The sequence below is a fragment of the Myxocyprinus asiaticus genome, chromosome 1 (assembly GCF_019703515.2).
Source record: "Myxocyprinus asiaticus isolate MX2 ecotype Aquarium Trade chromosome 1, UBuf_Myxa_2, whole genome shotgun sequence".
NCBI classification, from domain to species: Eukaryota; Metazoa; Chordata; class Actinopteri; order Cypriniformes; family Catostomidae; genus Myxocyprinus; species Myxocyprinus asiaticus.
Window position 1 is genome coordinate 12448360 of NC_059344.1, and position 15319 is coordinate 12463678.

The 15319-nt window shown below is 37.4% G+C and overlaps 1 protein-coding gene and 1 pseudogene across 3 annotated transcripts; one reads left to right on the forward strand and one right to left on the reverse strand.

Moving 5' to 3' along the window:
- Positions 1-4393: 4393 nt before the first annotated feature.
- Positions 4394-5981, reverse strand: LOC127449894 (kelch repeat and BTB domain-containing protein 13-like; annotated as a pseudogene).
- Positions 5982-8597: 2616 nt separating this feature from the next.
- On the forward strand, positions 8598-15267 carry LOC127445639 (ras-like protein family member 12). Of its 3 annotated transcripts, none has more exons than XM_051705846.1 (5): positions 8598-9133; positions 9557-9643; positions 11786-11859; positions 12057-12247; positions 14331-15267. In XM_051705846.1, exons 1-5 carry the CDS (start codon positions 8971-8973, stop codon positions 14656-14658), a joined length of 843 nt encoding a protein of 280 aa, XP_051561806.1. In that variant the 5' UTR covers positions 8598-8970; the 3' UTR covers positions 14659-15267. The 3 variants fall into 3 exon arrangements, with proteins under 3 accessions (XP_051561806.1, XP_051561815.1, XP_051561821.1); XM_051705855.1 differs by having other exon boundaries at positions 9584-9643; positions 14331-15266; XM_051705861.1 differs by having other exon boundaries at positions 9587-9643; positions 14331-15262.
- The last annotated feature ends 52 nt before the right edge of the window (positions 15268-15319 follow it).

Below are 15319 nucleotides of genomic sequence, written 5' to 3' on the forward strand. Positions count from 1 at the left end.
GCATTGCTCCAAAAAGGGGCGGTCGCTCCAAACCGCCATTGAAGATATAGGGAGCCCCTTACCAACCCCTTTCCCTAACCTTAACCGTGAGTGGAAGTGATGCCCCCTTTTGGAGCTGGCGCAACCCCTTTTGGAGTAAACACGCCACTTTTTGGAGTAACCCTGCCCTCTTTTGGAGATTCCGCACCAAACATAATGTAAAAAGCATAATTTAATGAAGACTCATACGCTGACATAAACTCCACTTACAATGTGTGCTTAAAAGAAGGATTGTCCTTTTGTTTTCTGCAGTGCATTTCACTTGATGCTGCCAAATAAGAATGATATGCCGTTAAATAACTCTCGTTTGTGTGTTCCTCATCTCTAGATTATTCATTTAGATCATATCAATGGTGATAAAAAACATGGATAAATGAGCATTGTTGAAAGCAACTTTGTAGAAATGAACAGAGCCGCGTTGATTAGACTGTCTGACTGATGGCCTATTACGTAAATGTTGTTTCGGCTCATGAAACTCACCTGTGATTGGCTGGATGGTCGCTCAGTCAGCCCAAAGTAACAAAAGGCAAAGAATACTGTATACAAATCCACCATTTGGACACGTTATGGGTTTAGCTTGTAAAAGTGCGGGGGACAAAAATCCCCTTTTTAAGAATGCGGGGAACATGTCCCCCACATTCCCCGTGGCTGCTATACCCTTGCCGATACCGATATTTTGTCACTCACCTTATTTTGTCATCAGTTCACTGTTTTACTTAATAATTATTCTTTAAAAATGTACATTGAGGTACAAAGGCTTTTTACTGTTCTAACAATAAACAATTTCCATGAACATGGACTGGATCTTTTGAACACATGACAGGACAAAAATCTAAAGAGAGCCACAATGAAAGAAGATAAACAGATTAAAAAGATACAAAAAATAACTACATATGATTACATGATGATTGATAAGACAAAAGGTTATTTTGTACTTCTAAAACATTTTTGCACTTCTGTTTTTGCAGTTCAAAACAACAGAACTCACTTTTTACACGTATGTACTGTATATGACAGAACATTACAAATTCATACAATGTTGGGCCATTCCATGGAAATATCAATCACATCATGGGGGAAAATATTTCCCAAAGGAACAAACCCCCCTTTTAAATTCTATATTATATTGATACAATGGATACTGCCATCCAGACCGCTAGAGGGCGCCGCTTGCTCACGGAGTACTGACTGAAGCACTGAATTCAGACTATATTTTAAAACACAGCCTTTTAAGGTTTAGTAATTGCACAAGGCCATACTGAGATTTCAATCTTAATTCAATCAATCATGCAGAATTAATGGATATTATAGCACTGTCTCAGAAGTCAAAATATGCGTTTTGGATGGTTTCCCACATCATTTAGCCAATCAACACGTGTCGCTTTCACAACTGTCACTTCCGTTTATGATATTTTTTCCCCATTAACTTGAGAATGAGAAAGAATAAAAATTAAATATTACATGTTCATAGGAGTGCCAACTCTTCTTCAAATTGTGGCTATTATTATTATTTTATTTTAATAAAGTGTGGTGCTAATCAATTATATGTAAACCATCGGTTTTCCATATTGGTGTTTTCATGCACATAACCGATATGCCGATGGTTTTAATTTGGTCAATAATTGGCAGACAATTGGCAGCAGATACATCGGTGCATCCCTAATTTACAAAAATGAATAGAATAGATCTACACTGACATATTTAACCAAAACCTTTTTATTAACATGCTTTTGTGTGATGCAGCATCCACACCAACAGGTATAAAGTCCAAGGACTACTGTCATATTGGTCAGTTAAATATAAATAAAAAGTACTTAAACATGGAATTTTAGTCAAATACTTAGCTGAAAAATACAATCTTGGCAATGACCTAGTTCTACATCTTGCTTGATATGCCTCATGCACACGCTTTCATTTCTCACTTTCACTTGATATTTGCAAAATCAATTTTTTATTGCTACTATCCTATAAAATGTTACCTTCAAAGTTAAACAATTGCCAGACATCATGAGTGAATAGTGCTGACTTGCCAAAATCTATACTTCCTGTTGTTAGACTGCCAACACAATTAATGTTTTCTTTTTAGTAACTTCATTAGTGATCACTGTCATCTGGTTCCCAATGTAATGAGTGAACCCTCTACAATAGTTACTAAAGCTTTTAGGAATGTCTGAATATAATTTGAAGGTTTAAGCACAATAGTCAAATAGTCTCCACACCAATTTATGAGGTCATACAGGATTGTATGAATAAAGTAACATGGGTGATAATCATGTTTCTCTTTTGCCTTAGCCAACCTTAAAACTTTCTCTCAAAATCTTAAATGTTTTGTACTGTTTCCTTGCTGGCCTCATCTGACCCCAAACTCCTCTGGTATGAGTACGCCAGGGAGTTTCAGAGATGGCTTGTTTGATATAAAATGGAAATGTATCCATATTTTGCTGCTGTAGACTTTTGCAGCCATGGCAACATACCCTTCAATGACCATCAATCTTGTGTAAGACAATTGTAAAGATTAATGGGCCTGTTAATTTACCATTAAGATCAGTGCCATTAGTGTTGTTCTGGCAGTGTGAGAACAGTTCATCCAAATCTAGTTGCTTGATGAAAAATGCACTTAGATACTCACGTAATGAACTCTCATTAGATCAGCTTGAACAAGGCACTGACTTTATTGGAAGAGGCTTGAACACTGTGCTTCTAAGATTATTAATAGTAATAAGTGTCATATTATTAACAAATTAGTAGTATTAGCTTTATAAATATGCGGATCATGGATGGTCCGCTGTGGTGACCCCTAACGGAAGTAGCCGATAGAAGAAGCACAGTAGTAGCTTAATAGAAGCTATCAATTATTTGTGTTGTTAAGGCATATACATAAAAACATAAACTGAAGGATATGCATCCAGAGAGATGTTACAAGGAACTGTATAAATGCAGAATGTGGGTAGTGTGGTTTTATTTAAAGGGATAGTTCACCCCAAAATGAAAAATCTCTCATTATTACCCTCATGATATCCCAGGTGTGTATAACTTTCTTTCTTCACCAGAACACATTTGAAGAAAAATAGAAAAATATTTCAGCTCAGTAGTTCCTTAAAATGCAAGTGGGTGGAGATTTCTCTTTTGAAGCTCCGAAAAGAATAGACAGTCAGCATAAACGTCATCGATACAGCTCCAGCTGTTAAATTAATGTCTTCCAAAGCGATACGATCACATTTGGTGTGAAAAAGATCAATATTTAAGTACTTTTTAGCTATGAATCATCGCTAGTGAGACTGGGGAAATTCACTTTCAGCACCTGTGCGATCAGCACTGGCGCCCCCCCAGGGATGTGTGCTCTCCCCACTACTCTTCTCCCTGTACACCAACGACTGCATCGCCAAGGACCCCTCTTGTCAGGCTCCTGAAGTTTGCAGATGACACTACTGTCATCAGCCTCATCCAAGGTGCCGATGAGTCTGCATACCAATGGGAGGTTGAACAGCTGGCTGAACAACCTGGAGCTTAACACTCTCAAAACAGTGGAGATGTTTGTGGACTTCGGGAGAAACACCCCAGCATTACCCCCCTTTTCCCTCAGGCCATCCATCTCATGAACAGTTAAAACGGCCCCATTGAGCAATAATTATATGCAATAACAAGCTTAGTTAATTATATTTGTTTAACATATCCTACCTCTTATGCACATTACATTCATTTGTAATACAAATATCTGAAGGGCAGACTTCTAAAAATTTCCATCATGGTCTATTTTAATCTGTCATATTAGTTTTAATTTCCCTGATACTTACATTTGGGTGTAGTCAACATTTTCCATTATTTAAAGGAATATTCCAGGTTCAATACAAGTTAAGCTCAATTGACAGCATTTGTGGCATAATACTGATTACCAAAAATTATTTTGACTTGCCCCTCCTTTTCTTAACCCCCCCATTGAATATTGCACATGGTTGTATTGACCAAAGGAAAGTATTTGGGGGCAGCCTTAACTGTTCATGAGGTGGATGTGCCTAGCTGAAATAAACTGGTTGTAAGCTTTTGATTCTTGAAAGATTGTTGCAACATATTACTGAGCCAAGAGATTTGACAAGAGTAAATTCCTGATAAAAGTTTGGGGCATGTTCAGTTAATACCACCAATCACACAGTAACTCGTTTACAAACAGGCACTGATGGCACATTTTCAAAAAAAAAAAAAAAAACTGCCTGCATCTTACCTCCAATAGGAACATCTAAATGAAATTGGGTCTAAACTAAAATAAGCACTGAAATATTTCAGATTAGATTTAATTCTAGGAATGAACATGTTGATATGTAGTTTTCCAGAATAATAAAAAAAAAACAATCACCAATCAATCAGAGCATAGTGCAGGAGAGTTTGAATGAAGGTTGAAGGAAATCTCTGGTCCATATTCTTTCTTCTCCAAAATCTCACTGCTTTTCTTTGGCAGTCTCAGGAGAAAAGTCCACATGGACCCGATTCTTGGAAACCCTGTCATCTCTTGTTTCATCCTCCATTTGTTGTCCTCTATGGCATATTTCACTGTCACTGTGCGGTTCACCGTGAAAACAGAGTCACCTCGCACTACTGCAGTAAACAAAGCTCCCTTACTGTTTTCGTACTGCCCAGGCATGGCCATCCACTGATCTGAGGTCAGATTGTAACAGTCCATCATGCACCTCAAAAAGTCATCAGATGGACCATTCCTCATTACATACAAATTGTCCCTGTGGGCCACCATACAATGGCCATAACTTTGATGCCTAACAAGTGTCGTGGTTAACATCCACTCATCCTTATCTACGATGTACTCATAAATCTCTGTAGCATCCTTGGGTCTCCAGAGACAAATGAATAGTCTACTCATGGTCATTGCACAAGCAATGGCCACTGCGGGTCTTGGGAGATGGGCAGCAAAGCTCCAAGTGTCCGTGGAGACTTCGTACTTCTACACAGAGGACATTATGGTTTTATTGTGCTCTCCACCAATGATATAGAGGTTGCCTTCATGGCCAACCAGGGTGCAGTTGTAGCAAAGTTGTTGTGGGCTGGAAAATGTGCTCCAAGTGTTTTTGGATACGTCAAAGCAGAAACCAGTGTCCACAACTTTGTTGGTAACGTCATAAACTCCTCCAACAATATAGAGCTTGTTGTCTAAAACCGTAAAACCTGCCATGGTAGTGCTGGCATTGAGAGGCAAGTGGGTGAGAACCTTCCAGTCTTTCTCATCCTCATCAAAGTAACAAACTGTCCTCATGAATTCCTGCAGCAGCTTGATGGTTGGAGAGTGTGTACCAACAGTGACGTATGTACTAGGAACTAGAGACTCTACATATTCTACCAAATCCTCAGGCAAACACATCAAATAATCTTTGAGGTCTCGATGCATGTCTCGAATGAACAAAGCAGCACTCTGGAAGAGCTTCAGTAACCCAAAAGTAGCTGCTGTGTGATACAAGAGTAGGCAATTGTCTGAATTGATGATGTTTATGAGATGCTTGGTTAGAATCTCGATCTGAAGGAAGGCAGCGCACTCAACGGCTTCAACAATTTCGTCACCACTCAGGATGGGTTTCTCTCCATGTATCACACGGAGGGCGACCAGGAAACCACGGGCACTCAGTGCCTGAAGGAAAATCTCATCCTGTTGGCATTCCTTCATCCCAGACTGGAAAAGAGCCCGAAAGTATTCACAATGTTGCTCCAGGAGGCCTTTGTCCACCGTGAAAACGGTGTCACCAAATCTCACTTTCACTATTGTTTTCACGAAACCCGGCGATTGGCAAAATGCTCTCCCTGTGTCAATCTCTGAGCCAGCACAGCTGCTCATCTCAATCAAGTTACGTCCAGTCATTTTCACGTGAACTCCAGAGAAATGTTCACTTCTGCATAATCAAACATTTCTTTGTAGAGATTCACAGCGACAATGGCTATCCATGATGTTGCCTAAAGTGACAGAGTTTTCCCAGCAGCAACTTTACTGTATGAGGCAGATGCACTTGACTGAGTGACCACTGTTTGTATTACTACTACAACAATAGAACAGGCTATACATAGAAGTGAAAAGTGTGGCAGCATTATCCCACAGCGGTAACAGGGAGACCTACAATATCACAGATTGTGAGAAGAGCGATGGCAGAAAGCCATCGCCGTAGAGGGCAGCAGTCATCCTAGTTATTTATTACCCTTTGTTCTTGGCAGGCATTCAAAGCAGCCTAAAAATGTTATCTTCTCCCTTTGGTGAACAGGTGAAATGCCCATAGCTATAACAATGGTATGCCTGTGAGGGTCAGGCTTTGTTGTGGGTGAACATTCCAATATTTCCAAGGTGAACGTATGACCAGAATTCAAATCAGAAGACTTGATACTTCCTTATCTTTATAAATGCACCATTGTCAATGTGACCAATTAGCCTTGTTGGAAACTTGGGGAGGATGCCTATTTCAAAAGATGGTAGATAAATTTAATGATAGTACATACTTTCAGCTGTTTCCTTCTGAATCCTTATTAGAATCCTTATTGGAGTCATGATAGTTCTTTAACTGAGTTTAAATAGATTGTGTGGACCCAAACCCAAAGGATATTTGTAAGTAATTAAACACCAAGTAAATATTCCCATATGTCAATTCATGGCCCTTAACACTTCACCATATTATGAGATACTATTCAATTTATTGGCCATAAAGTGTCAGTTCAATCAAAAATCTAAATTCTATCATCATTTACTCACTCTCATGGCATTCATAGCCATTCACTTTCATTGTATGGAAATAAGATGCATACAGTTTGTAGGGGCTAATTTTATGGTGCTTTTTGACCTTTTTTGAAGCTCGACAGTATAAATCAATTTTCACTTTCATTTTATGGAAAAGAGCAGCATGGACATTTAGCAAAACATCTCCTTTTGCATTCCATGGTAGAAAGAAAACAATATGTGTATGGAACGACTTAAAGGTGAGTCAATTATGACAGAATAAAAGAAGCTAATGGAGCTACTGCTAACCATTAAATAAAAAAGTATGGATCCTCAACTATATGGACACCATTGGGTCCTGCGGACCTATCGAAAATGAACTCTTAAAACAAACTTTTCACACTTTAACTAGTTTAATTTGTCCAAGAAAAATGTCCAATATTGTATTGGCTATACATGTATGTACATCACAGGAGAATTCTGTCATTAAAAAAATCCAACTATCTTTGAAATTATGTTCTATATTTGGTAGCATGTGGTGGACATGACAATAATGAAAATGGCTCTTTGTTGACAACAGTATACATTTTTGGAATAAAATGTCAAGAGCTCAGTGGTAAAATATGCTGGCTACCACCCCTGAAGTTTGCTAGTTCGAATCCCAGGGCGTGCTCAGTGACTCCAGCCAGGTCTCCAAATTGGCCCGGTTGCTAGGGAGGGTAGAGTCACATGGGGTAACCTCCTCGTGGTCGCTATAATGTGGTTTGTTCTCGGTGGGGCGCATCTCGGTGGGCCGCATGGTGAATTGAGCGCGGATGCCGCGGTGGATGGCATGAAGCTATGTCTCCGTGGCAACGCGCTCAACGAGCCACGTGATAAGATGCGCGGTTTGACTGTCTCAGATGCGGAGGCAACTGGGATTCGTCCTCCGCCACCCGGACTGAGGCAAAGTCACTGTGCGACCACCAGGACTTAGAGTGCATTGGGAATTGGGCATTCCAAATTGGGAGAAAAAGGGGAAAAAAAGTAAAAGGTATTACAGTAGTTTCCTTGCTCCTTGAAAACATGTGAGTATACTCAACTTAATTGAGTATACTAAAAGTTAACAAATTTTTTTTCAAGGTAAATTTCTTAATTTTTTTTCTTTTACATTTTTTATGTAAAGAATTTTTGAGTCAGGAATATGTTCAATATGTTTACTAATGGGGTTATTTCATCTGACCTGAACAAAATGTACCTTTTTATAAAAAATGTCAAAATTTCTAATGTTTTTAAAATTAACATTAAAAATGTTTTTCTCTGTTTGTTTGTTTGTTTGTTTGTTTGTTTGTTACTTGACAACATAATAGCTCCCTGCATGTTGGTTACACCACCTGACTATATTTTAAAGAAATAATGATAAACTACTTTTGTAAAACTTTTGTAAAAAAAAAACAAAAATGTTTCCTCAGGAATTTCAGCTTTTATTTTACACCACTTAGACATTTTTTAAATAAATAAATATTAGAAAAAAATCAAAATGACTCAGAGATTAATTTTATGTTTATGAAATTATGTTCATATAATTACATGATTTGACATTTACAGGTGTTCATTTTTTTTTTTTTTTTGTGAATTGCATTTTTATATATATTTTTGAACAGCTAACATAATAGATCATAAATTGCCTACAGTAAGTCAAATTACTATATTGCTTGGCAAACGAGTCATAATGGTTATTATTAATACATTTAACTGTATTGTAGTATTACCTGAGAAGAACACCCCTTATCCCGGGGTAAAACTTACAGTCACAGCCTCTTATGCTTTACTGATTTATTAAACGCTGCTTTGGGGATTTTACCATTTGAGAGCAGTGAGAGTATTGAGGTTTCTCCGTTCATGGGAGGTTCCTCTCAATAGATTTGGATAGTTCACGATGTGCTCCAGCCCACTGAACCAAAATATACCAACATTTCATTTCCACCCTCGCTCTCACAACATCCTCTCCAAATGCTGTAAACCTGTTTCCAATGCCAAGTAAAAAAGAAAATACTTCCTAAAGCAGGAGTCGACAACGGTCTAGCCTTCTCAGACAAATGTTTTCCGTGCATCTTCCTCTTTGATTTGGGAAATATCCTGACCTTTACACTGGAGTATAATGGGATGCAGCTGTTTTACAGAGAGCGCTGGTGAGAGATCAGACATCAGCATCATCCAAGTATGAAGTGAAGATCAAAGTACATGTGGACTGCATGTCTGATGGGCTGTTTGATGCGGATCTGTTTCTTCACAGACTCTTCAGGATGTCTCTGATGTTTGGGAAAGCAAGAACTTGTAACATTGTAACAGTTCCTGAGCATGAGCCTTCAGAGTGCAATATTGTGGTTTTGGGAGCAATGGGATCTGGAAAATCAGGTATGACTTTATTCAAAATTACACAATAGTTTATACTATTATTAATTTTAGACTATTACGATTACTGTTAGTACTTTTTCCTACACTTCGTGCTAGACAAATTCACTTCATAATTACAAATAATTTTAAATAGTATATTTAACAGATCATTCGTTTTTTTATTCAAGTAGTAAGACAAGACATAATTTGTGTATTTTCATATATTAGAGTATATTTGAACTACTGATCATTTAATCATTACATAATGATTGAGTTTTATTTAAAGAAAGTCATATAAAGTGTTGCTGTTAATGAAATGTGTTTAACAGTTTCATCTTGCAGTCCCTGTAATGAGACTATTTTTAAGCCAAAAGCAAAAGATTTCCCATTACCCCTTTGGGACACTCTGTTACGAAATTGACCATATTTCCGAACTTAACTTAGACTTACAGGAAGTTTGTCTGTCCCCAGCAGCACTCACTGTGAAATTCCTCACAAAGCGGTTCATCAGTGAATATGACCCAAACCTTGGTGAGTTGCCCAGTATTTCAGTGATTTACCATATTATCGAACTTTTCTGCAGTTTCATTACTACACGACTAATGACAAGCCTTAGTTTCATATATGCAACTTCAGTGTAAGGCAATATAAGACTTTTCTGTCAAAAAATTTATCAACTTCCAGACTTTATATGCAGCTCAGGTTATCTCAGCGTTAGTTTAGTTATATTCATTTAGCCTCCTAAATTAGAATATGCAGTTTTTTTTTTTCTTATATTCTGACATTCTATAGAAATCTGCATTTGTTTTTCTGCTCATATTATGTTTGTGGTCATTTTATGTTGCAGCCCCATCATATAATGCACTTTTGTGTCAACATTGACCAACTCTTTTATAGTTGTTCAACATTTTAAAGAGGTCATGACATTCTTTTTTCATTCATCAATGAAAGTCATAATTTAATAATACATTATAATTTTCACCCTGTCTCTAGTCCTCTGTCTAAAATGCTCAGTTTTGGCCTCAGTGTCTCTTTTAGACTTCAATGTAAACACCCACTGTTCTGATTGGCTAACATCGTGAAGCCCCTCCAATACTGCCATATATATTTGAAACTCATTTGAAAGAGAATTAACCAGCTCCACAACAATAAAAAACTACATTTCAGGGTTTACACATAACGCACACTCAACACATTGCATCTGAATGTATCAAACTGTTCACTAAAGCACTGTAGAACCATAAACTATAAACATAAAACAGTTATGAAACATGAAACATCATGAATGGAACTGGTTACTTATGGTTTTGCGGTTGGGTCCAATAATGCTTTTAACTGCCCCGTCTTTCAAGAACAGTTCCTTTGCAAAGCTTGAATCATATTGTGACTGGTTCACAAACAATCCACACTGAAATGAGCCAAAAACACAGACAATCCACACTGAAATGTCCTAAACAATCCACGGTGGAACATGACATGTAAACGTAATCCAATGTACGGTGAAACATGACAGACACACATATCATCCTGCACTTATGTGATCTACAGTCACTATTTCCTGATGTTGTGATGCTTCAACAGAGGTCAAAGCAGAGAAGCTGGTCTTTACAGCCACAACATCTTACATCTTCCAATGTCCGTTTACTCTTCTCCCAGCCAGTGGCAGCAATGGAATGAAGCAGAACAGATGCCTTTTTAAAAGTTGAGCTTGTACCGCTCTAAAAACGTGGTGCCGTAAACACATCAGAATGGTCAAAGACATCCATCTAGTGCTTGTTTACATAGACCAACAATTAAAAATAGTGCTGATGGGCGCAAAACGTCCAGGATGCGTTAATACTCAAAACAAGCTAGATGCAGAATGGGGGTCTCCTTTTAAGAGTTATAACTTGACATCGCGTCTTTTAAAAGTGACGCGAGATGCATGATAATTGTCGAAGTAGTTCGTCTATCGCAGGTTTATGTAGAAAAACGTTTAAAAATAGTCCAGATGGGCACAAGGTTTAGAGAAGACCCTGTGGTGTAAAGAAAAGTAGTAGGCCTTCACCTTTCTGACTGAGCACCACTGGGCAGGCCAAGTGTGCGATGATGTAAAAGTAGGCGTTGATGTCATGTGTTGGTGTATTCATCTGTGTGACATCACAAAGTAGGGAAAATCCAAACGCTTGGTTTAAAGAAATGCTCTTTTTGTATTGAGGAGGAAGTTTTGAGTTCTGAAACGTACAGTATGTTTTTATAGTACAATAAACTCTTACATGTCAATGATCCAGGAAAATGTTATTCCCCCATGACCCATTTAAGGCTTAAAATATAAAGGGATTGCCAAACCACTTTAAAAATTAAAGTCTTTAGTCATGTTCCAAGACAACAACATAAAATTTATTTCAAAACTGTCCTTTGTTGTATCACATTTTCAGCTTGTTCAAATGCAATTTTTAAATAATATAATTAAAGTCATTTATAAAACTCACATGTACTGCATAAAAAGAAATGTGTTTATTCACTCTGAAGAACTGGATGGATAGAGAGACCAAAAACATGTGACTGGGATGTAATTTGAACTGTAATTTTATTTCTTTTGATGTCGCAATGCAATAAAGAAGTCCAATTTCTTCTGACTAGTTACTTTGATATTATAAGATACTACCATTCTTGTATATACTTTATTTTTAGAGGATACTTACTCTTCTGAAGAAGTTGTGGACCAACAGCCAGTTCTAGTCAAAGTGATGGACACCGCTGATCAAGTAATGATTTCCATATGCCTCTTTTGCGTATATTTTCCTTCTTGCTGATTTGACAGCCAGTTTTTGCACCCACATTTGTTCCATCATAATGGTGGATGCTTGAATTTCCCATATAACGTTTGATAGATAATAGACCATTAGCATTTGGCAAACCTTGTGGTAAGTGTTCTGAGCTGCTCTGTCTTCGTTTATTTCAGGATGGACTAGTCAACTGTGAGCGCTATTTAAGCTGGGCCAATGCCTTCATCATTGTCTACAGCATTGACAATCGAAATAGTTTTGAGTCCTGCCAACAGTACATAGAGACAGTCACACATTATACAAAAGGCCTGCAGCCAGAAGCCCCTGTCATTCTTCTAGGAAACAAAGTGGACATGGAGCGATACAGGTAAATTAAACATCCTTCCTATTAGGTTTCATAAGTTTTGTTATTATGCCATAAAATGATCTGTAATGTGTCTTTAGTGCAAAATTGTAAATCTTAAGCAGCCAAATGTCCTGTGTTGGAGTGAGTGTTAGTGAAAAAAATCAAAACAGTAACTTAGTAAGCAGGAAACGGTGCATTTGTACAGTTACAGGAATGTACTTTTGTTAGTTCAACTGGAAAAACATATGACCTGTGACTAGCTAAATTACAATTACCACCATTTAGTTATTTAGAATTCGACCTTTCACGATTCTTAAATATTTAAACAAGGATATGAAGTAGGTCCAGGAAACTACTATTTATTGCTTTAATATTTTCTTTAGGTATTGTAAACATGTTACACAGCACATGCAGTATCACACTCAAAATGACCATATAGCAGCTGGGCTCAATCAAATCTATTCATTTATGTAACCACAGATTTATACATTCTTCTTTGCTAGGAAGGCTTTTAACAATAGGCGTTATCTGCTGGTCTACTGCTTTGTTGTCTGTTGTGACATTCCTGTTAGAAAAAGTTTTTAAAGGTTTTAATTAAAGGTAAAATATTTGACCAGTAACTGTGTGTTGAAATTAAGCTTTTGAGTTTGTGTTCTATGCAAATGAATGTTCTGGATTGCTCTATTGACCGCATTTGTGGCATAATGTCGATTACCAAAGAACATAATTCCGTTCCTTAGTTGAAAAAACAAACAAACAAAAAAACAAACAATAATTACGTTTACAGTAATGCACTTACAATGGAAGTACAGAGACCAGCATTCTATTTTTTTTTTTTACAGATTAAAAAAACAAACAAATCTTTTCTATTTTTGTTAATGCACTTAATTAATTAATCAGTTAAAATCAGATTCATTTTTGAACAGTTTTCAAAATCTCCTTTCTGACCACAGTGAGACTGATCTACAACAGTTAGTCAAAAGTTCTGCTGCTAAAATCAGTATGTGCTTACCGAATTTCAAACTACTGCACCCAGTGGCCGAAGCTGGAAGTGTTGTTGAATGTAAGGGCACGTGTAAACTCCAGTTTTGACTCGGTGAAATGTCCACAGAGTGGTGCTAAAATTGTGTCGTATTTTTAGTTGTAAATGATGTAATGCAGACAACAGGAATGATATTAACTGTATCCCCTAACCCCAATCCTGAACCTTACTGTCAGTTGAGTAAAAATGTAATTTTAGAGCGAAAATGCAATCTCCAAATCATTTTATCACCATTGTTTATGTGAATGAGATTACTTCCTGGTTTCCATAGAACCAGAGCCAGTGTTTTGGAGGAGGGTGAGGGGAGCATTTTGGGTGCGTGGCGACGGCCTCCTCTTTGGCGCCACCTCAGCAGATGGCGCCCTAGGCGCCCGCCTAGTTCGCTTATGCCTAGAAACGGCCCTGAATGCAAGTGGATGGGTACCAAAATTTGAATGCTCCAAAAGCACATAAAGGCAGCATTAAAGTAATCCATAAGACTCCGGTGATTAAACTGATATTTTCAGAAGTGATATGTTAACTGTGGGTGAGAAACAGGTCAATATTTAAGTACAAAATTTTTCTATCGATCTCCATTATTGAAATTGAGATTACATTTATATGCTGAAGTTCTCCAAAAACAAAAAACAAATTGAAAACAAAAAGTGCATTATACGTAGACAAGAATGGTGGTATATTTGGTAACTGACACAAGAAAGAGCTAACGCTTCTGTTAATCTCCCAAACTGGCACAATTGTCGCCAATATCAATAATCTGTACATGGCGAAATATCGCAAAATGTATTGGCCTAGTTGATATACTGTGTTTGTATATCACTAGATATGTTCACAAAGACAAAGTATGTAAGCAATTCTATAAAATTATTTCATGTTAACATGCTTAATGTTTAAGTCTTGTGGCTTTTAGAAACCATATTTTTTTTTGTTTTGTTTTTTTTGCTTTCTAAAAAACTGAAAGACAAGTTGAAATGATTTCCTGTGGTAATCGCTAAAAATGCTGTCGATAGAGCTTAACATACTGTATATTGAACCCAAAACATTCCTTTATTCTCTTTCTCTCAGACAGGTGAGCAAGTCAGATGGTGCAGCTCTGGCCTCACAGTTTGGGTGTCTGTTCTTTGAAGTTTCCGCCTGCTTGGACTTTCTGTCCGTTCAACACATCTTTCACAAAGCCATTCGGGAAGTGAGGCGAGAGACGGAGAGGAGTCCGCTCTTCATCAGCGAAGACAAGCCTGCGATCAGCCTGACCTCTGCCCCTCCCCTCACTGCCTGCTATAAAGAGCTGCCCACTCCAGCCACAGCAAAGCTGGTTACAGTTAAGTCCTCAAGGGCTCAGAGCAAACGCAGAGCCCCCACGCTTACACTCCTCAAGGGCTTCAAGATCTTCTGACTTACTGTTGCCCTCTTCTGACACTGAAGAGGATCTGCATGAGGGAATGCTTGTCTTTGAGACATTCGTCTGCTCATTTTGGCCTTCATGAAGCTAACAGGACTTGAACGATTACAAAAACTCACAAACTTGAGAATGCAATAAAAATACACTGTCCTCAAATATATCAGAGTGCTAATAAATATCTTTGTGCATTTCTGACTATTCAGAATTTTTTTCATACCACTATTTTACTTTCATTTTAATGTCATGGTGCCAGTTTTCACTTCATAGGCTATATATTAATTTTGAAGTCTCCATTTGGACATCTTTGTTTATTTGGCAAAACTCAAAACCAAAGGAATCTTCAGGACAAAATAAAGATTTTAATCTATGATATTTTTCATGCTAGGCAGTCATAAAAAAAAGAAAAAAGAAAGATTAATATTGATTAAACATTTTTTAATTACCACATTTATAATATAATATCACATGGAGAGATACAGAAATGTGTTAAAGATGAGAATAACTTACAATGGACTGTTACATGGACAGCAGAAAAAGAAAAATATTAGAAATGTGTTACATATTATATTTAAAAAATGAATAAAATCACTGTAATTTTTATTTTGCTCTATTTAGATGCAGCACTTTCAAGTAAAAAGCTTATTTTATTTACTAT